Source organism: Pteronotus mesoamericanus, unplaced genomic scaffold, assembly GCF_021234165.1.
Source record: "Pteronotus mesoamericanus isolate MK-2021 breed Mesoamerican mustached bat unplaced genomic scaffold, CSHL_Meso_final scaffold_636, whole genome shotgun sequence".
NCBI lineage: Eukaryota > Metazoa > Chordata > Mammalia > Chiroptera > Mormoopidae > Pteronotus > Pteronotus mesoamericanus.
The window spans coordinates 1,711,323-1,734,642 of record NW_026555324.1 but is presented as its reverse complement, the minus strand read 5'-3'; the positions used below and the strand labels follow the sequence as shown (position 1 = coordinate 1,734,642).

Here is a 23,320-nt window from a genome sequence, read left to right as displayed (position 1 = left end):
GGTCCTAAAGAACCATTGTTTCAGTCAACGTGGTTAACATTGTTCCATTGAATTAACCGTTGACATTTTTATATTCAATGTTGTTTTGTCTAACTTGGTGGCATACTCTGAGGACTTAAATCTGTCTGTATCCATCAGATTAATTTATGGTAAAAATCGTTTGTTATTTTGTTCCCCAGTTCCAGGACCCTATTGAAGACATTATAGAGGAGTCACTTATTTCATGAGGACCATGGAGGGTGGTATTAAAATTATTTTTATGCTCTCTGCTGCTTCGAGGGATGGTTAAAGAAGGCGTTGACCTCAGAAGCATGACTGTCTTCTCTGGTGCATGTTGCTTCCTCTGAGGAACAGTGCAGAGCCCGTGTCAATCTTCCAGGTTTGAGAAGTAAGTGTGCTTGAGGAGGGAGGGGGTGGTTTTATTGCTATGGTTGTGAAATATTGCTTCCTCATGCCAAATAAAAAGATCGAGGCAGTGAAAATATGCAAGGAAATGGATATGGGAATGATTGGAGAGACAGTAACGAGAATTCATCTTGTTTCATGGACAAAGACAGGGGTCAGGCTGCTGCAGATTTTGGTCTTAGGTTTTTGGAATTCAAATTGACCACAATGATATTTCTCTATAAAGTCCCTGCTGGAGGTGCCAAGGGCTCAATTACATTTTAAGTGGGTCACGAAATGAATAATAATGATTATCTAAAGAACGAGATTCCACATATTAGAACCTTTTACACTAGGACCAGAGGTTAGGACTCAAAGTGAAGCATACAGTCTATTGTCACTTCCACGTTCCTCTTTCCTATGCACTAACTAACTAAATTTGTCCATTGTGTCGCTGGTGTTTAACATAGTGGGCAATTGTGTAGAGCCATGCTGGGAAGTAAAGAATTGAACGAAGCTGTTTGTCATTCACTGAAGAAGTCCGGAAAGCCATTCGGGAAGAAGGGCTTCTTTGGGCCAGGCTAGTGTCAGCCAGTGGGTATGGTCTTTACCCTCAGGGAGCCCGCCTGTCAGAGATGGGTGCACAAACAGGTTTTCGTAATTCTCTTAAATGGTGAGATCAAGCAGTCGGGGACTGCGATAGTGAGGGGAGTCACAAATGTAGGCCGGAGACACAAAGTCAGGGAAGATTCCTAGATGAAGAGACCCGTGGGCCAGAAAATACACAGAAGTATTAAATAGGGGCTCTCTTGACGGAGAAGCGATCGAGGGCAAAGACCATGAGGAAGACGCAGCACGGGCAGCGGTCTGATAGCCAGTAGCTGAAGCACATGTGGCGGAGGGAAGGGTGAGGAATTAGGTTGAAAAGGTGACCATATCCCTGCGAACCCTGAAAACTATAATGGATAAAGAATGGGGTTGCGGAGGCAGTGCCACCAGAGGAGGGAGAGGATTTGTATCACAATTTTCTTTAGTCTGGATGGAGAGATGGATTTAAAACCGACAGGAGAAAACAGGAGAAAAAGAATGAGGAAGGTTATTCTGACATCTTAGAGTGAAGAACAAAGTCACCTGCTTTAAAGAAGGGGGACAAAGGCCAAAACTGGTGAAGAAATAATTCTGATAATGGTAATGATCCCGTATTCCCTGTGAAGGATGAGACGGGACACCCCAGTGAGGTCAGGGGAATTCAAGAAAGGGACATGCAAGTTCTAGTGTTTCCCAGAATTCCCAGAGCAGTAGTGCTCAATAAGGACTAAGAGCATTTCGTGCATCCTTAGGTTCCCTCTCTCACCCACCGCACCGCAGACTTTATCCACTGCGGCCTAGATATTGGGGACCTCAGACTCTTCTCTCTTGAAGGTCACTAAACAGAACTGTGGAGAAGGATGCAAATGTGGGAAGCACAGTTTCTCTAGAGAAAAAGAGAAGTTCCCAAGTAAAGAAAGCTGGCAAAACCATAAGAAAGATTTGTCCAGGCTGAGTGAAGATAGAGGCTCTGGAGCCCTTGGGCCAGGTAACGAGGGAAAAGAATAAAAAGAGAATATGACTTCCCTATAAGTGACCTAAAGCTCTCACAGCACCTGGGGGCATCCTTTTGCACACCAAAGACTACTGACTGTCCCCCTCTACAGTGTGGCTCTGGCAAGTGCCATGGTGTTTGTGGGATCCGGGTTATCAGCCTGTTCCACCCCAGTCCCACAATTTCCATTGCTCTTCTAACCAAGTGACATATAACTGAAGTAAAACCTCATCATGCAGTGGCAACTTCAAGCAAGGAGTCTAGTCATTCACCCTCCCAGCAAGTGACCCCTTGAGCTTATTCTCCACGAACAGGGTTGGGTCTCCCTTCTCCTGTGCTGAACAGTAGGCAATACCCTACTCCTTCCACCACCTCTTTTTCTTATTTCCCATAAAACTTACTGGGCTCTGTGGCTTGAGAGTGTGAATCCTGTCGTTCATGCACGGTGGGTGATGATACAGGAAGGTCTGTCCTCCATAAGAGCAAGGGAGCAGAGCCAGGCATGTGGGCTGGGACCTGGCTGCATCCACTGGAGAAGACATGAGTGTGCTGGGTCTGGCACAGGAGAGCCTCGGTGACTGTAAGTTGGTATGTTACAGGTTATGTGGCCCTGGGGACAGAATCCCCTCTGAAACTTGTTAGACAAAGTGATCAATGGCCCTTTGATTCCCTGGTCAGGACACTCCTCAGGGGCGGGCTCACAAAGGAAGGGCTCTCTCTCTCTTGCCAACTCTGTATCCCTGGGTGACCAACACTGGGACCAGCGGTGACTCTTTTCTCCTGGGATCCACTTCTTCTGGGAGAGATCCCTGTAGTCTTCCTTGGATCTCATCTCAGGAGCAAGTGTCATTGTTCCCTGACTTGTAGTTTCCTCATTGGATCGATGGTTGAGGAGGAAACGGCCCCAGGATTCACTAAGGCACAGTTCTCAAACCTTCGCCTGCACCAAGGTGACTTTGAGGATGTGTTAGAACAGATTTCAGGGTCTCTTCCTCCAATTACTGCCTCTGTAGGCTTGATTTGGATTTGGTAATTTGGAATTTTCACACGTTCCAAATTTTGTTTGGAACCCTTTGACAATCCATTGAGACTCATTTCTTTGGAGTAATGTTTCATAATTTTATCTTCCTCAAAACGGTAAACTGAAGCTTGTGTGAATGTATATCTTCCCAGAGATATACTTATCACAGACTCATCTAGGCAACATCTCTAGCCGGAGAGCCCGAAATCTACATTTAAAAGAAATTGCAATGATTCGATTTTATTTTATTTTTTATATTTTTATATATATACACATATATGCCATTTAGCCATTTGGAAAATACCATTTTGTGGCATTAAGCATAGTCACAAAATCATGATACCGTCACACTGTTTCCAGAGCTTTTTCATCACCCCAGACAGAAGCTCTGTACCATTCAACAACAGCTCAGCACACATCTCTTTCCCCAGCCCTGGGAACCTCTATTTTCCTTTCGGCCTCTATGAATTTACTTATTTTCAGTACCTCGTGTAAGCGGACTCACACAACGCTGATCCTTTTGTGTCAGGCTCATCTCACTTAACAGAATGTTTTCAAGTTTCACCCATGTTTCGCATGTATCAGAGTTTCATTCCTTCTAAAAGGCTGCCTAATATCCCATTGAATACACATCTCGCTTTGGTTATGCATTCATCTGTTGTTGAACACTTAGGTTGTTTCCATAATTTGGTGCTTGCTCCTAGCAAAACTGGCTTCTCAGTATCTATTTGAGTTTCTACTTCCAGTCCTTTTGGATATATACCTGGCATTGCATTGATGGATCCTGGGAATTTATTTTTAAAAAGATCCTGAAGGATCATACGTTTCAGGAAACACACTTACAGGACATCGAACAACAAACCAGGAAAGTGCAAATGAGACAAAGAAGGACACTGTTTAATGATAAATGGATCAGTCTAACATGAGGAAATAGCCTTTGAAACAGTTATACAACCAACATAGGAGCACCTGAATGAGAGAAAATATCTCAAAGACGTGATTTAAGATGAAATTCAGTCATTCATGTCAGGAAGCATGCAGAGTCCTGATATTCGAAGCGCTTTGTTCTGATTACTGCATGATTTTCACTCCATTTCTTCTGGGGGAAAAAACCAACATACAACCAAATTAAGGCGAAGTGCAACAATTCATGAGGACAACCTTTAGACAACTATGCCAGCACCTGATATGACAAGTGCTTTTAATATAAAGTTAGAGGGACTATACCCTAAGAATTCCAAAACACCAATTCAAAAGCACCTATGCACACCAATGTTCATAGAAGCACAATTTACAATAGCCAAGTGTTGGAAGCAATCTTAATTCCCCTCAAAAAACTATGGTATATTTAACACAAGGAGATGATTGGATTGAAAAACGATGGTACATTTACACACGGAACACTATGCAGCAGAAAGAAAAAAAGAACTACTAAACTTCGCGACAGCATGGGTGGAACTAGAGAGCATTATGCAAAGTGAAATAAACCAGGGGGCCAAAGACATATACCACTAGATCTCACCTGTAAGCGGAACCTAACCAACAATACAAAGATGCAAGGAAATAAGACCAGCAACACTGAAAGGAAAAGAAACGAACAGCGACAAGAGGGATGGAGGGAGGAGGGGGACAGGGGAAAAGGAAGGAATAGGAGGGTCGGGGAACATGTAGCAAGGGGTCATGGACAAAACCAAAGGCAAAGGATTGAGACAGGGAGGGGGGGAAGAGCACGGCAAGGTAGACAGGGGGAGGCAGAGACAAATGTATTTGAAAAAATAAAAACAAAAATACTAAAAATATATATATAACGTTAGAAATCTTAAGATTCAGTGCAGGATGCTAACCAAACATGGAGCATTGTGGTCAGCATGTAGGGAAGGAGAGTCCAAAAGAAGTTGCTGATGGAGTTGCTGAGAAGAAACTAATTCAAGAACTAACAAATGTGAAATCATCTGTGCTTTGGAAATACAGAGAATGAAAAATGCCTTTTGGGAAAGAAAATGAACCAGAATAATTAAATTTGCACCATTGACCTTTGGGGCCCACCATGTACACCCAGTTCTACGAGCCTTCTCAGAGCCCCCTTCACATCCTTGTTCCTCAGGCTGTAGATGAAGGGGTTCAGCATGGGGGTGACCACGGTGTACATCACTGAGGCCACCAAACTTCTCTGGGAAGAATGGCTCACAGAAGAACTGAGATAGACCCCCAGGGCTGTCGTATAGAATAAGGAGACCACAGAGAGGTGAGACCCACATGTGGAAAATGCTCTATATTTCCCCCCTGCAGAGGACATTCTCATCAAAGAGGAGACAATCTGAGAATAAGAATACAGAATTCCAGTGACAGGAAACACACCCAGGAGGACAGAAGTCACATATAATAACACATTATTGACAAGGGTGTCTGAGCAGGCGACCTGGAGCATCTGAGCCAGTTCACAGAGGAAGTGTGGAATTTTAGTTCTTGGGCAAAAGTTCAGCCTCCGCATCAGTAGAACATGAACCAGAGAAGCCCAGGATATGATAAACCAACACAAGAGAACGAGGAGGCTACACACGCGTGGGTTCATGATGACCATGTAGTGCAGGGGGTGGCAGATGGCCACATACCGGTCATAGGCCATCACGGTCAGGAGGAAGTTGTCCAATCCAATAAAAACTGTAAAGAAATACAGTTGAATGAGGCATCCAGCATAGGAGATGGCTTGGCTCTGTGTGTGGATGTTCACCAGCATCTTCGGGACGGTGGTGGAGGTGAAACAGATGTCAACAAAGGACAGGTTGGAGAGGAAGAAGTACATGGGCGTGTGCAGACGGGAGTCTGAGGCGACGGCCAGGATGATGAGCAGGTTCCCAAGCACGGTGACCAGGTACATGGAGAGGAACAGACAGAATAAGATGGGCTGATGTTCTGAGTGTTGGGAAAACCCCAGAAGTAAGAAATGGGAAACCCTTGTTTGATTTCCTGTTTCCATGTGGATGACACCTCAGCTAGATGAGGAGGAAGGAAAATAACATGAAATAGACACCGGGCACACTCCAGATTATTCCTACTCTTTGAATTTCTTGAAGAAAATAACTAGGCATTACAGAATTCAGGAACGCTATATCCTGTTATCTGTTACATGTAATGTATCATAATATTGATTAACTATGGTCCACTGTTCTCTGGGACAGTCACCCACCTTTTTTTAACCTCTGTCTTAGAATTACTTTGGAGCAGTTAAGAGCAGCCTCGGAGCTCAGAGGTCAAATGGATTGTACTCGCTCTCACACAATGCGGGGCATGTGGTCTGGTGAAGCTCAGCAGCTTGATCTGGGTTTTCTGCCTAATCTGGGACTCATGAAAGGGTCAGGTGACCACGTCTTGGTAGTGAGGAAATTTGAGAAAATATCTCAAGTACCTGGACAGAGTATTGGAGGATGAGTAGCAGGTAGGCTTCTTCCGCAGGAAAGGAGAGAAAAAAAATATGTTTTCACTGAATGATAAATGATGTTCAGTATGCTTCCGGCTTAATGCGCCAGAGGCCAGAAACACCTCGTAGGAGCAGGGCCTTCGTCTCTTAAGTTAAGGGATTGGTTAAATTTTCCACGGAAAGTGGGGAAGTCAAGGCTGAAACCATTTCGGTGTCCTCAGATACTGCTTCAAAGCTCACAAACACAGTTTTGCGCCATGCCATTGATGACGTTCATTACATGCTGGGGGAAGACAGAGATCGCATCGAGGTCTACACGTGAGCTCGAAGGGATGCGGGTCGTATATGCACCCACAGTTCAGTGATGCCTAGAATGGGCTGGCCACGTGCGGGGACTCATTCACAGCCACCTACCCTCTCACTCTCTTCACCTCAGGTCCAAAGGGTCCTGTAACCAGACACGGAGCAACGGGTCTCCTAACCTGGGACAGGGAAGTGCCTAAACCCATACAGTGACCTTCAGGGTTCTCTTTTGCCCTGTAACTATTATTTTTCTACCCTTGCTGTTTTGTAATGCCCCCAACTACACGGGAGACCGGCACTGGCTGCCATCACTGTCAGCCTCCTTAGGGATAGGAACTGAATGGGAGGGGAGGGCAGGATCCAAAGGTACAGACTTCCTGTTATGAGGTAAATGGTCATAGGGATATATTTAAAGGCCTGGTAAATTTGGTTAATGCTGTCTTTCATATTTGAATGTTACTAAAAGAGTAGCTCTTGAAAGTTTTGATCACAACATAATTTTTTCTGAGTGTGTATGGTAAAAGTTGTTAACTAGTTTTTTTGAGGTGATCATTTTGCCACGTACACAAAAATGAAATCATTGTGTTGTACCCATGAAATTAATTTACTATTATATGTCAACTGTATCTCAGTTAAAAAACCTCCAAGCTGACAGTGTTTCTGGAATGATAAAAATGTCCATATTATACCCAATTTGTTTCGGAATAGATAAATATCTTTGTTCTGACCTTTCGGGGGATGGGCATTTGCAATCATTTCTTGAGGTTTCTAATCATTTGAGTGAATAGTCTAAATAAATTTTCATGATACATTTCTAAATTCACTGACTTTTAGTAAGTATGGCTTGCTGCTTTGCATTGGATTTTTTTAATGAGCAGAATAGGAGAGAGTATGTGGGAGGTGCCTGAGATTCTGGATAGTCCCTGGAGTGTGCTGGGTGTTTTAACACCATCAATTGCATTAAAATAAGAAACAATTTCATTTCTTCCCAATCTATTGCAGGGACCTCCTTCCTGGTCTCCAGTTCCATCGATGATTCCTCCACACAGCCATCTGATTGAGATTTCCAAAATGGAAATTGGGAAGTATCATTCATCTCCCTAAAGTCCCTTACTTTTTATAAAAGGTTCTGTTTATTTATGTCTAGCCAGAGAGGAAGCAGGGGAGAAAGAAATGGAGAGAACATCAATGTGTGGTTTCCTCTCATGCACCACCTACTGGGGACGTGGCCTGCAACCCAGGCATGAGCTCTGACTGGGAATTGAACTGGCGACCCTGTGGTTTGCAGGCTGGCACTAATCCACTGAGATACACAGCCAGGCCAGCCTGTCTAAAGTCTTTGAAAGGCCTTTGTGCCACCTGCTGATAACCAAATCCTTGTGTGCCAAGGTTCCCCTCTAACCCCCGCCCTGTCTTATTTCTTACCACTTCTCAATTTTTATCCTAAATTCTGATGATACTGAAAAGCTTTTCTTTGCCCAGATGGACATAGTCTCTTCTGTCCCTGCAACTTGTCAGGACCTTCTCCCTCTGCCTAAAACTCTTTCTACTTTCTTTTCTTCATTCTACCTGTCATTATATAGATGGCACTGGAATGATCTACTTAGGTAATTCCCAACCACCTCAGTTCTCAATACTAGTTAAGTTCTTAGCACAAAGGGGCTTCTTTGTATTGGTTTGGTGGCAGAATTAATAAATGAATGGACCTACAAACCAATATATTTAATTGCTGCAGCTCATCCTATTGTCCCTGGGCATCCATTACTCCAAAATCTTTAGCACTTCTCACCCACAAGAGGTTCCTTAATGGAGAGAGGAAATAAGGATATTGATGGAAAAGAGAGACAAAGAGAGACAGGAAAGGACTATAAAGTAGCCCGGCCCTATTCTTAGTCCTGGGCCACACCCATTCCCAATGTGACCCCTATCAGGTCCCAACAACTGAGCCTATTTTCTCTTCATCTTTCATCTCACCTGGGATCTTTCCCCAGAGGAGCATCAGCAATGGCTTCTCTACGGCCTTTCACTGAAATACCTACATACACATCTCTGACTTTCTGTCCCAGTTACCCAGAGGCACAAACAGAAGATGACTGTGAGACAAAACAGAGTAATGACAAGTGTACCAACAATTACTCAAAGGATTAGTTATCACACGGTTACATTTCTGGGATTAGAAAGGAGGGCATTCATCACCTTTTAATTCCCTTCCTAGAAGTCCCTCCACATCCATCTCTCAGTCCCTTTCTTGCATGTGGAACTGCTAAATGCTCTCATCGCGTATGAGGAGACATGGCCCGCTTTGTGTGTTCTCCTCAGACATGTGAAGATCCACTTTCCAGGACAGAGAGAAAACAGGAAAGTGAGTGAAGACACCTCCTCTTTTTCCTCTGCTTCCAAGACCCCCAAGGCCCAGAAAGAAGAGTCTGCGGTAGCCAGACACTGGGCCAACGGCCCTCCTTCCCTGTCCCAGTGCTACTTTAAGCATCACCTCGTGTCTGACCCTCATTTTTTTGGGCTGGTGTGTAAACAGCCTGGTCCAATTTCTCTCTTCTTACAAGTACAGCAGGTCATAAAGAAACATCGTTCAGTTGATGTGGTTAACATTGTTCTTTTCAACACTGCTGACATTTTTTTTTTCAATGTTGTTTTGTCTAAATTGGTGGCATACTCTGGGGACATAAATCTGTTTGTATCCATCAGATTAATTTAGAGTAAAAATGGTTTTTCATCTTGTTCCCCAGTTCCAGGACCCTATTGAAGACATTAACAGAAGAGTGAACGTATTTCATAAGGCCCATGATGGTGGTATTAAATTTATTTTCATGCCCTTTGCTGCTTGGACGGATGGTTAAAGAAGGCGTCAGCCTCGGAAGCTGGACCGACTTCCCAGGTGCATGTTGCTTCCTCTGTGGAAGAGTGCAGAGCCTGTGCCAATCTTCCAGGTTTGAGAAGTAAGTGTGCTTGAGGAGGGAGGGGGTGGTTTTATTTTTAGGACTGTCAAATAAGCTTCCTCGTGGCAAATAGAAATATTGAGACAGTGAAAGTTATTCAATGAAAAAAAAAAATAGAAATGAAGGAGAGATCCTAAAGAGAATTCATCTTCTTTGATGGACAAAGTCAGGGGTCTGGCTGTTGCAGAGTTTTTTCTTGGGTTGTTGGAATTCAGATTGACCACAATGATTTTTCTCTATAAAGTCACAGCTGAGGTGCAAAAACAGCTGAATTACTATTTAAACAGGTCATGAAATGAACAATGTCATTCACCTTAAGAAAAAATTTCCCACATATTAGAACCATTTACACTAGGACCAGAGGTTAGGACTCAAAGTGGAGCATACAACCTATTGTCACTTCCACGTTCCTCTTTCCTAAGCACTAACTAACTAAATTTGTCCATTGTGTCGCTGGTGTTTAACATAGTGGGCAATTGTGTAGAGCCATGCTGGGAAGTAAAAAATTGAACGAAGCTGTTTGTCATTCACTGAAGAAGTCCGGAAAGCCATTCGGGAAGAAGGGCTTCTTTGGGCCAGGCTAGTGTCAGCCAGTGGGTATGGTCTTTACCCTCAGGGAGCCCGCCTGTCAGAGATGGGTGCGCAAACAGGTTTTCGTAATTCTCTTAAATGGTGAGATCAAGCAGTCGGGGACTGCGATAGTGAGGGGAGTCACAAATGTAGGCCGGAGACACAAAGTCAGGGAAGATTCCTAGATGAAGAGACCCGTGGGCCAGAAAATACACAGAAGTATTAAATAGGGGCTCTCTTGACGGAGAAGCGATCGAGGGCAAAGACCATGAGGAAGACGCAGCACGGGCAGCGGTCTGATAGCCAGTAGCTGAAGCACATGTGGCGGAGGGAAGGGTGAGGAATTAGGTTGAAAAGGTGACCATATCCCTGCGAACCCTGAAAACTATAATGGATAAAGAATGGGGTTGCGGAGGCAGTGCCACCAAAGGAGGGAGATGATTTGTATCACAATTTCCTTTGGTCTGGATGGAGAGATGGATTTAAAGCAGACAAAACTGAGGACAAAGAGAATGGGGTAGGGAATTCCTACATCATAGAGCGAAGAACAAAGTCACTTGCTTTAAAGAAGAGGAACAAAGGCTAAAACTGGTGAAGAAATGATTCTGATCTTGCTAATGATTCCGTATTCCTTGGGAAGGATGAGACCTGATGCCCAGTTGTGGTCAGGGGAACTATGAGAAAGGGGCACACAAGTTCTAGTTTTTCCCAGAATTCCCAGAGCAGAAGGGTATGATGTCAATAAAGGAGTAGATGTTGGACTTCCTTACATCCTCTCCCTTCCCTCTCTCACCCACCGCACCCCAGTCTTTCTGTGCTGTGGCCCTAGATACCAGGGACCTCAGACTATTCCCTCTTGAAGCTCCCTAATGACAATCACAGATAATGGTGCAAAAGGAGAGAAAAGATAGACCCTTTTTGAGAAATGAGATGTTCCCAAGCAAACATTACGGGCACATTACAAGTAAGCTGGCACACATTAAGAAAGATTTGTCTAGGCTGAATGAAGATAGATGCTCTGGAGCTCTTGGCCAGGTAACATAGGAAAAGAAGAAGAGATTCAGACTTCCTTGTAAAGGAACTAAAGCTCTATCAGCACCTGGGGGCATCTATTTGCATACGAAAGACTAGTGACTGTCCCCCTACACAGAGTGATTGTGGGAAGTGCCATGGTGTCAGAGGACAGTCTAGGCTGAATGAAGCTTAGCCTGGGCCTCCTCATTCCCATAATTTCCATTACCCATCTCATTAAATAACATATTACTGACTTAAAATCTCATCATGCAGTGGCAACTTCAAACAAGGGATCTAGCCATTCACCCTCCCAAGCAAGTGACCTCTAGAGCTCATATTCCACAGGCAGCACAGGGTTTCCCCCTGCCCTGTGCTTAAGAGTAGGCAATACCCTACTCACTCTACTGTCTCTTTTTCTAATTTCCTACAACACTTACAGGGCTCTGCGGGCTTGACAGTGTGAATCTTCTTTCTTCATGGAAGGTGGGTGATAAAGGAAGGCTGCTCTCCATGATAGCAAGGGTACAGAATCAGGCATGTGATAAAAGGTCTGGCAGATTTCTCCTGGGAAGGCATGAGTGTCTTTGCCTCACACATGAGAGCTTTGGTGATTTCAAATTTATATGATACTGGCTAATTGTCCCTCAGGGTAGAATCCCCTCTGAAACTTGTTAGACAAATGATCAATGGCTCTTTGATTCCCTGATCAGGTGACTCCTCCTGGGCAGGGTCACTAAGGAAGGGGTCTCTGTCTTCTAATTCCTTATCCCTGTGTGACTAACACTGGGACCAGCGGTGATTCTTTTCTCCTGGATCCCCTTCCACCAGGAGAGATCACTCTAGTCTTCTTTGGATCTCATCTCAGGAACAAGTGTCATTGTCACCTGACTTATAGTTTCCTCATTGGATTGATGGTTGAGAAGAAAATGGTCCCAGGATTCACTAAGGAATGATTCTTAAACCTTAACCTGCACCAAGGTGACTCTGAGGATGTGTTAGAACAGATTTCAGGGTCTCTTCCTCCAATTACTGCCTCTGTAGGCTTGATTTGGATCTGGCAATTTGGAATTTTCACACGTTCCATATTTTGTCAGTCCCTTTGACAATGCATTGAGACCTGTTTATCTGGAGAATATTTCATAATTTTAGCTTCATCAAAACTATTAACTGAGGCCCTTCTTAACATTTATCTTCACAGACCTATATTTATCTGGACTCATCTAGTCAACATATCCAGGAGGAGCCCAAGAATTTACTAATAGAAGAAAATTGCAATGACTTTATTTTATTTTTATTTATATTTTTATTATGTGTATATATACACATATATGTCACTTAACCATTTGGAAAATACCATTTTGTGGCATTAAGCATAGTCACAAAATCATGATACCGTCACCACTGTTTCCAGAGCTTTTTCATCACCCCAGACAGAAGCTCTGTACCATTCAACAACAGCTCAGCACACGTCTCTTTCCCCAGCCCTGGGAACCTCTATTTTCCTTTCTGTCTCTATGAATTTACTTATTTTCAGTACCTCGTGTAAGCGGACTCACACAACACTGATCCTTTTGTGTCAGGCTCATCTCACTTAACAGAATGTTTTCAAGTTTCACCCATGTTTCGCATGTATCAGAGTTTCATTCCTTCTAAAAGGCTGCCTAATATCCCATTGAATACACATCTCGCTTTGGTTATGCATTCATCTGTTGTTGAACACTTAGATTGTTTCTATATTTTGGTGCTTGCTGCTAGGAAAATTGGCCTCCCAGAATCTGTTTGAGTTTCTACTTCCAATGCTTTGGGACATATATCTGGCATTGCATTGATGGATCCTGGGAATCTACTCTTAAAACTATGCTGAAGGGTCATACGTTTCAAGAAACACTCTTACAGGACATCGAATAACAAATCCTGGAAAGGGCAATGACCCTTACTCTGTGCTTAATTTATTTATTTTTTTCATTGTTAATAGTTTTTTTGTTTTTCTTGTTAGGGAAAAAAATTCTACGAACCTTTAATCAATAAAAAGATAAAGAATACAAGAAGTCATTTAAAGCTTTTTTAAAAAATAGAAATAGGCAAGAAATATACAAAAACAGGTTTAGTTTCAACAAGTAGAAAAGGAACAATTAAAATAACATCATTGTCACAATCAGATTAATGAGTATTAAAACTATTGTTAATATCAAGTATTGGCAACTGTGAAAAGAACTGGGTATTCATAGACTTTTTCTTCTTCCCCTTAAAGCAGTTGCTTTAGCATATTTTGCAGTGCTGGTTTGGTGGAGGTGTACTCTTTTAGCCTTCTTTTGTCTGGGACACTCCTTATTTTGTCTTCCATTTTAATTAAGAGCCTTGCTGGGCAGAGCAGTCTTGGTTGCAGGCCTTTGCTTTTCATGACTTGGAACACTTCTGGCCATTCCCTTCTGGCTTGCCGTGTTTCTGTTGAGAAGTCAGCTGCTAGCCGTGTCAGGGCTCCCTTGTATGTTACTACCTCTTTCTCCCTTGCTGCCTTTAGGATTCTCTGTTTGTCTTTGATATTTGCCACTTTAATGATGATGTGTCTTGGAGTGGGCCTCTTTGGGTTCCTCTTGAATGGAACCCTCTGTGCTTCCTGGACTTGGGTGACTTTTTCTCTCCTCCACTGAGGGAAGTTTTCCATCATGACTTTTTCGAACAGGTTCTCTTTCCCTTCCTCATCCTCCTCTCCTTCTGGTATCCCTATTATATGGATATTATTAAGTTTCAGGTTGTCCTGCACTTCCCTCAATGTTTCTTCATTCTTTTTGAGTCTTTTTTCATTTTCTTGCTCTTCCTGGGAACTTTTTTCTACCTTGTCCTCCAGCTCGCTGATTTGGTCCTCAGCTTCATCTAGCCTGCTTTTGATTCCTTCTACTGTGTTCTTCAATTCATAAATTGTATTTTTGTTTCCTCTTGCCTCTTATTGATAGTTTCTACGTCCTTTTTCATGCTGATATAGTTTGCAGTAAGTTCCTTGTAGTTTCCCTGCGGTTTTTGGTAATTCTCTCTGAGCTCACTGAACTTATTGAGCTTCCTTAGAACCGTTGTTTGGAAGTCAGTATCTGATAGTTTACTTGACTCTATTTCTTTTAGTTCTCTTTTTGGGGATTCCTCCTTTCCCTTCAGGTGGGGCATATTTCTTTGTCTTCCCATTATTTGTGAAACTTCTCTTTTGCTTCTCCTTCTTAAGTTGATCTACCTGGATTTCCTGACTTTGTGGTGTGAGCCTCTATGGTAGGAGACAGCTGTTTTTACTTTCTGGATCTGCCTCTGATGATGTCAGATGTAGTCCCTGTCTGACTTATGCATTCTGTTTGAGACTTCCAGGAATCTACTGTTCGTGGCTGTCTCCTTCAGCTGTTAATCTTATTCTGTACTTAAAAACAAAGGCTATAGTAAGGGAGAAATAAACTGTGTAATGATAAATGCAAGAGTCTAACATAAGGATATAACCTTTGAAAACTCTTATACACCCAAAATAGGAACACCTGAATGACAGAAATTACCTCAAAGACATGATTTAAAATGAAATTAAGTCATTCATGTGAAGGAGAGTCCTAATATTGTAAGCACTTTGTCCTGATTACTGTGTGATTTTCACAACATTTCTTCTGAAAAAAAGGCAGCAAACGACCAAAGTAAGGTAAAGTTAAAAAATTCATGAGGACAACCTTTGGGCAACTCTGCCAGCACGTGATGTGACAAGTGCTTTAAGTTTAAAGTTGGAAATCTTAAGATTCAGTGCAGGGTGCTGACCAACATGGAGCATTGTGGCAGCATGTAGGGAGGGAGAGTCCAAAAGAAGTTGCTGATGGAGTTGCTGAGAAGAAACTAATTCAAGAACTAACAAATGTGAAATCACCTGTGCTTTGGAAATACAGAGAATGAAAAATGCCTTTTGAGAAAGAAAATGAACCAGAATAATTAAATTTGCACCATTGACCTTTGCGGCCCACCATGTACACCCAGTTCTACGAGCCTTCTCAGAGCCCCCTTCATATCCTTGTTCCTCAGGCTGTAGATGAAGGGGTTCAGCATGGGGGTGACCACGGTGTACATCACTGAGGCCACCAAACTTCTCTGGGAAGAATGGCTCACAGAAGAACTGAGATAGACCCCCAGGCCTGTCGTATAGAATAAGGAGACCACAGAGAGGTGAGACCCACAGGTGGAAAATGCTCTATATTTCCCCCCTGCAGAGGACATTCTCATCAAAGAGGAGACAATCTGAGAATAAGAATACAGAATTCCAGTGACAGGAAACACACCCAGGAGGATAGCAGTCACATACATGAAGACGTTATTGACAAGGGTGTCTGAGCAGGCGACCTGGAGCATCTGAGCCAGTTCACAGAGGAAGTGTGGAATTTTAGTTCCTGGGCAGAACGTCAGCCTCCTCATCAGTAGAACATGAGCCAGGGAATCCCAGGATATGATGAACCAACACAAGAGAACAAGCAGGCCACACACGCGTGGGTTCATGATGACCATGTAGTGCAGGGGGTGGCAGATGGCCACATATCGGTCATAGGCCATCACGGTCAGGAGGAAGTTGTCCATTCCAAAAAAAACTGAAAAGAAATACAGCTGAATGAGGCATCCAGCATAGGAGATGGCTTGGCTCTGTGTGTGGATGTTCACCAGCATCTTCGGGACGGAGGTGGAGGTGAAACAGATGTCAACAAAGGACAGGTTGGAGAGGAAGAAGTACATGGGCGTGTGCAGACGGGACTCTGAGGCGACGGCCAGGATGATGAGCAGGTTCCCGAGCATGGTGACCAGGTACATGGAGAGGAACAGACAGAATAAGATGGACCTATGCTCTGAGTCTTGGGAAAATCCCAGAAGTAAGAAATGGGAAACCCTTGTTTGATTTCCTGTTTCCATGTGGATGACACTTCAGCTAGACGAGGAGGAAGGAAAATAATATGAAATATAGACTAGGCACATCCCGATTTTTCCTACTCTTTGAATTTCTTGAAGAAAATAACTAGGCATTACAGAATTAGGAATGCTATATCCTGTTATCCGTTACATGCAACATTTCAATGTTGATTAACTACGGTCCATTATCCTCTGGAACAGTTACTCACCTTTTTTCTTAAATCTCTGTCTTAGAATTCTGAGCAGCTAAGAGCAGCCTCAGAGCTCAGAGATCAAATGGATTGTACTTGCTCTCACACAGTGCCGGGCATGCGGTCTGGTGAAGCTCAGCAGCTTGATCTGGGTTTTCTGCCTAGTCTGGGACTCATGAAAGGGTCAGGTGACCATGTCTTGGTGGTGAGAAAATTTGAGAAAATATCTCAAGTACCTGGACAGAGTATTGGAGGATGAGTAGCAGGTAGGCTTCTTCCGCAGGAAAGGAGAGAAAAAAATATATTTTCACCGAATGATAAATGACGTTCAGTATGCTTCCGGCTTAATGCACCAGAGGCCAGAAACACCTCGTAGGAGCAGGGCTTTCATCTGTTAAGGGATTGGTTAAATTTTCCACGGAAAGCAGGGAAGTCAAAGCTGAAACCATTTCAGTTTCCTCAGATACTACTTCAAAGGTCACAAACACAGTTTTGAGCCATGCCATCGATGGCATTCATTACATGCTGGGGGAAGACAGAGATCGCATCGAGGTCTACACATGAGCTCGAAGGGATGAGGGTCGGATTTGCACACACTGTTCAGTGATGCCTAGAATGGGCTGGCCACGTGCGGGGACTCATTCACAGCCACCTACCCTCTCACTCTCTTCACCTCAGGTCCAAAGGGTCCTGTAACCAGACACGGAGCAATGGGTCTCCTAACCTGGGACAGGGAAGTGCCTAAACCCATACAGTGACCTTCAGGGTTCTCTTTTGCCCTGTTACTATTATTTTTCTACCCTTGCTGTTTGGTAATGCCCCCAACTACACAGGAGACCGGCACTGGCTGCCATCACTGTCAGTCTCCTTAGGGATAGGAACCGAATGGGAGGGGAGGGCAGGATCCAAAGGTATAGACTTCCAGTTATGAAGTCAATGGTCATGGGGATGTATTTAAAGGCCCGGTAACTGTGGTTAATACTTTTTGCATATTGAAGGTCACTAAGAGAGTAGATCTTGAAAGTTTTGATCACAAGACATATTTTCTTAGGATGTATGAGGGAAGATGTCAGCTAAACTTATTGAGATGATCATTTTGCCAATTACACAAAAATGAAATCATTGTGTTGTACACCTGACCTGAATACACTGTTATATGTCAATATATCTCAGATTAAAAACCCCCATGTCTGGTAGTGTCTGGAATGATGAAACTTTCCATCTCATACCTATTTTGCTTAGGAATGGATGAATATCTTTTCTTACTTTTTATGGGACGGACTGTTTGCAATCATTTTTGAGGTTTCTAATCATTTGAGTGTTATTCTAAGCCAATTGTCAGGACACGTTTCTAAATTCTCTCCTTTCAGTAAGTGTGGCTTGCTGTCCTGTATTGGATTTTTTTTTTTTTTTTTTTATTGCGCCAAATAGGAGATTGTGGGAGACACCTAAGAATCTGGAAATTCCCTGGAGTGTGCTGTGAGTGTTAACAGCATCAACTCCATTAGAGGGGAAGAAACTATTTCATTTCTCCCCAGTCTGTTGCATGGGTTTCCTTTCCAGTCAGCAGTTCCACCTTTGATTCCTCCACACAGCCACCTGAGATTTCCAAAATGGAATTGGATCGTATCACTCTTCTGCCTAAAGCCTTTGACATGCCTCTATGCCACCAGCTGATAACAGCCAAATCCTTGTGTGCCAAGGTTCCACTCTTACCCCTGCCCTGCCTTATTTCTCACCACTTCTCTATTTTGATCCTAAATCCTGACGATACTGAGAGCTTTTCTTTGCCCAGGTGGCCATAGTCTCTTATGTCTCTGCTACGTGTCAGGGCCTTCTCTGTCTGCCTAAAACTTTCCTAACATACATCACTTTATTCATACGTGCCACTATACACTTGGCACAGGCTCTCACCTGCTTAGGCAATTCCCAAGCACCTCGGTGCTCAATACTAGCTGAGTTCTTCCTACAAAGGGGACTCCTTCTGTTGGTTTGGTGGTAGAACTAATAAATGGATGAGCCTACAAACCAATAATATTTCATCCCAGCAGCTCATCACACAGTCCGTGGATGCCCACTATCCAAAACCTTGAGCACTTTTCTCCGACAACAGGTTCTTCAATGGAGAGAAGATATAAGGATATTGATGGAAAAGAGAGACAAAAATGGAATATAAATTAGCCAGGTTCTCTTCTCAGTCTTGCGCCACACCCATTCCCAATGTTGACCCCTATCATGTCTGAACAACTGAGCCTATTTTCTCTTGATCTTGCACCTCACCTGGGATCTTTCCCCAGAGGAGCATCAGCAATGGCTTCTCTACAGCCTTTGACTGAAATACCTACATACACATCTCTGACTTTCTGCCCCAGTTACCCAGAGGCACAAACAGAAGATGACTGTGAGACAAAACAGAGTAATGACAAGTGTACCAACAATTACTCAAAGGATTAGTTATCACACGGTTACATTTCTGGGATTAGAAAGGAGGGCATTCATCACCTTTTAATTCCCTTCCTAGAAGTCCCTCCACATCCATCTCTCAGTCCCTTTCTTGCATGTGGAACTGCTAAATGCTCTCATCGCGTATGAGGAGACATGGCCCGCTTTGTGTGTTCTCCTCAGACATGTGAAGATCCACTTTCCAGGACAGAGAGAAAACAGGAAAGTGAGTGAAGACACCTCCTCTTTTTCCTCTGCTTCCAAGACCCCCAAGGCCCAGAAAGAAGAGTCTGCGGTAGCCAGACACTGGGCCAACGGCTCTCCCTCCCTGTCCTAGGGATACCTTAAGCATCACCTCGTGTCTTACCCTCATTTTTTTGGGCTGGTGTGTAAACAGCCTGGTCCAATTTCTCTCTTCTTACAAGTACAGCAGGTCATAAAGAAACATCGTTCAGTTGATGTGGTTAACATTGTTCTTTTCAACACTGCTGACATTTTTTTTTTCAATGTTGTTTTGTCTAAATTGGTGGCATACTCTGGGGACATAAATCTGTTTGTATCCATCAGATTAATTTAGAGTAAAAATGGTTTGTTATTTTGTTCCTCAGTTCCTGGACCCTATTGAAGACATTAAGATGGACTGAAGGTATTTCACAAGGACCATGTACGGTAGTATTAAAATTATTTTCATGCCCTTTGCTGCTTGGACAGATGGTTAAAGGAGGCATCGGCCTGGAAAGCTGGCCCTTCTTCCCAGGTCCATGTTGCTTCCTCTGAGGAAAAGTGCAGAGTCCATGCCGATCTTCCAGGTTTGAGAAGTAAGTGTGCTTGAAGAGGGAGGAGTGGTTTTATTGCTAGAATTGTCAAATATTGCTTCCTCATGCCAAATAAAAAGACTGAGGCAGTCAAAATATGCAATGAAAAGGATATGGAGATGATGGAGAGACAATAATGCTAAATTATCTTGTTTCATGTCAAAGACAGGGATCTGTTGCTGCAGAGTTTCTTCTTAGGTTGTTGGAATTCAAATTGACCACAATGATATTTCTCTATAAAGTCCCTGCTGGAGGTGCCAGGAGCTGAATTATAATTTAAATGGGTCATGAAATGAATAATAATGATCATCTTAAGAAAGAGATTCCACATATTAGAACCGTTTACACTAGGACCAGAGGTTAGGACTCAAAGTGAAGCATACAGCCTATTGTCACTTCCACGTTCCTCTTTCCTAAGCACTAACTAAATTTGTCCATTGTGTCGCTGGTGTTTAACATAGTGGGCAATTGTGTAGAGCCATGCTGGGAAGTAAAGAATTGAACGAAGCTGTTTGTCATTCACTGAAGAAGTCCGGAAAGCCATTCGGGAAGAAGGGCTTCTTTGGGCCAGGCTAGTGTCAGCCAGTGGGTATGGTCTTTACCCTCAGGGAGCCCGCCTGTCAGAGATGGGTGCACAAACAGGTTTTCGTAATTCTCTTAAATGGTGAGATCAAGCAGTCGGGGACTGCGATAGTGACGGGAGTCAAAAATGTAGGCCGGAGACACAAAGTCAGGGAAGATTCCTAGATGAAGAGACCCGTGGGTCAGAAAATACACAGAAGTATTAAATAGGGGCTCTCTTGACGGAGAAGCGATCGAGGGCAAAGACCATGAGGAAGACGCAGCACGGGCAGCGGCCTGATAGCCAGTAGCTGAAGTACATGTGGCGGAGGGAAGGGTGAGGAATTAGGTTGAAAAGGTGACCATATCCCTGCGAACCCTGAAAACTATAATGGATAAAGAATGGGGTTGCGGAGGCAGTGCCACCAGAGGAGGGAGAGGATTTGTATCACAATTTTCTTTAGTCTGGATGGAGAGATGGATTTAAAACGGACAGGAGAAAACAGGAGAAAAAGAATGAGGAAGGTTATTCTGACATCTTAGAGTGAAGAACAAAGTCACCTGCTTTAAAGAAGGGGAACAAAGGCCAAAACTGGTGAAGAAATAATTCTGATAATGGTAATGATCCCGTATTCCCTGTGAAGGATGAGACTGGACACCCCAGTGAGGTCAGGGGAAATCAAGAAAGGGGCACACAAGTTCTAGTGTTTCCCAGAATTCCCAGAGCAGTAGTGTAAGATCTCAATAAGGACTAGGAGGATTTCGTGCATCCTTAGGTTCCCTCTCTCACCCACCGCACCGCAGACTTTATCCACTGCGGCCTAGATATTGGGGACCTCAGACTCTTCTCTCTTGAAGGTCACTAAACAGAACTGTGGAGAAGGATGCAAATGTGGGAAGCACAGTTTCTCTAGAGAAAAAGAGAAGTTCCCAAGTAAAGAAAGCTGGCAAAACCATAAGAAAGATTTGTCCAGGCTGATGAAGATAGAGGCTCTGGAGCCCTTGGGCCAGGTAACGAGGGAGAAGAACAAAAAGAGAATATGACTTCCCTATAAATGATCTAAAGCTCTCTTAGTACCTGGGGACATCCTTTTGCACACCAAAGACTACTGACTGTCCCCCTCTACAGTGTGGCTCTGGCAAGTGCCATGGTGTTTGTGGGATCCGGGTTATCAGCCTGTTCCACCCCAGTCCCACAATTTCCATTGCTCTTCTAACCAAGTGACATATAACTGAAGTAAAACCTCATCATGCAGTGGCAACTTCAAGCAAGGAGTCTAGTCATTCACCCTCCCAGCAAGTGACCCCTTGAGCTATTCTCCATGAACAGTGTTGGGTCTCCCTTCTCCTGTGCTGAACAGTAGGCAATACCTTACTCCTTCCACCACCTCTTTTTCTTATTTCCCATATCACTTACTGGGCTCTGCGGCTTGAGAGTGTGAATCCTGTCGTTCATGCACGGTGTGTGATGATACAGGAAGGTCTGTCCTCCATAAGAGCAAGGGAGCAGAGCCAGGCATGTGGGCTGGGACCTGGCTGCATCCGCTGGAGAAGGCATGAGTGTGTTGGGTCTGGCACAGGAGAGCCTCGGTGACTGTAAGTTGGTATGTTACAGGTTATGTGGCCCTGGGGACAGAATCCCCTCTGAAACTTGTTAGACAAAGTGATCAATGGCCCTGTGATTCCCTGGTCAGGACACTCCTCAGGGGCGGGCTCACAAAGGAAGGGCTCTCTCTCTTGCCAACTCTGTATCCCTGGGTGACCAACACTGGGACCAGCGGTGATTCTTTTCTCCTGGATCCCCTTCCTCTGGGAGAGATCCCTGTAGTCTTCCTTGGATCTCATCTCAGGAGCAAGTGTCATTGTTCCCTGACTTATTGTTTCCTCATTGGATCGATGGTTGAGGAGGAAACGGCCCCAGGATTCACTAGGGCACGGTTCTCAAACCTTCGCCTGCACCAAGGTGACTTTGAGGATGTGTCCAAACAGAGTTCAGAGTCTCTTCCTCCAATTTCTGCATCTGTAGGCTTGATTTGGATCTGGTAACTTGGCATTTTCACATGTTCCAAATTTTGTTTGGAATCCTTTGACAATCCATAGAGACTCATTTCTCGGGAGCAATGTTTCCTAATTTTATCTTCCTCAAAACAGTAAACTGAAGCTTATGTGAATGTATATCTTCCCAGGGGTATACTTATCACAGACTAATCTAGGGAACGTCTCTAGCCGGAGAGCCCGAAATCTACATTTAAAAGAAATTGCAATGATTCGATTTTATATTATTTTTTATATTTATATATATATATATATACACGTATATGCCATTTAGCCATCTGGAAAATACCATTTTGTGGCATTAAGCATAGTCACAAAATCATGATACCGTCACCACTGTTTCCAGAGCTTTTTCATCACCCCAGACAGAAGCTCTGTACCATTCAACAACAGCTCAGCACACGTCTCTTTCCCCAGCCCTGGGAACCTCTATTTTCCTTTCGGCCTCTATGAATTTACTTATTTTCAGTACCTCGTGTAAGCGGACTCACACAACACTGATCCTTTTGTGTCAAGCTCATCAACTTAACAGAATGTTTTCAAGTTTCATCCATGTTTCACATGTATCAGAGTTTCATTCCTTCTAAAAGGCTGCCTAATATCCCATTGAATATACATCTCGCTTTGGTTATGCATTCATCTGTTGTTGAATACTTAGGTTGTTTCCATTATTTGGTGCTTGCTCCTAGCAAAACTGGCTTCTCAGTATCTATTTGAGTTTCTACTTCCAATCCTTTTGGATATATACCTGGCATTGCATTGATGGATTCTGGGAATTTACTTTTAAAAAGATACTGAAGGATCATACGTTTCAGGATACACACTTACAGGATGTCGAACAACAAACCAGGAAAGTGCAAATGAGACAAAGAAGGACACTGTTTAATGATAAATGGAACAGTCTAAAATGAGGATATAGCCTTTGAAAACCGTTATACAACCGTCATGGTCAGCATGTAGGGAAGGAGAGTCCAAAAGAAGTTTCTGATGCAGGTGCTGAGAAGAAACTAATTCAAGGACTAACAAATGTGAAATTATCTGTGGTTTAGAAATACAGAAAAAATCAATAATGTCTTTTGAGAGAGAAAAGGAGCCTGAATAA

At 43.5% G+C, this 23,320-nt stretch overlaps 2 protein-coding genes across 2 annotated transcripts; both read right to left on the bottom strand.

Annotated features, from left to right (window-relative positions):
* Positions 1 to 5,001: 5,001 nt before the first annotated feature.
* LOC129061468 (olfactory receptor 7D4-like) lies at positions 5,002 to 5,964 on the bottom strand. The gene has a single exon (XM_054562140.1). It carries the CDS (start codon positions 5,962 to 5,964, stop codon positions 5,002 to 5,004), a length of 963 nt encoding a protein of 320 aa, XP_054418115.1.
* Positions 5,965 to 15,194: 9,230 nt separating this feature from the next.
* On the bottom strand, positions 15,195 to 16,160 carry LOC129061467 (olfactory receptor 7D4-like). Its single transcript, XM_054562139.1, has one exon. The coding sequence runs from the start codon at positions 16,155 to 16,157 to the stop codon at positions 15,195 to 15,197; it is 963 nt and encodes a 320-aa protein (XP_054418114.1). The 5' UTR covers positions 16,158 to 16,160.
* Positions 16,161 to 23,320: the final 7,160 nt, after the last annotated feature.

Bases quoted from the DNA above. Each gene is read 5' to 3' on its own strand.
- LOC129061467 (XM_054562139.1), bottom strand. From the start codon at position 16,157: ATGGAAACAGGAAATCAAACAAGGGTTTCCCATTTCTTACTTCTGGGA.
- LOC129061468 (XM_054562140.1), bottom strand. From the start codon at position 5,964: ATGGAAACAGGAAATCAAACAAGGGTTTCCCATTTCTTACTTCTGGGG.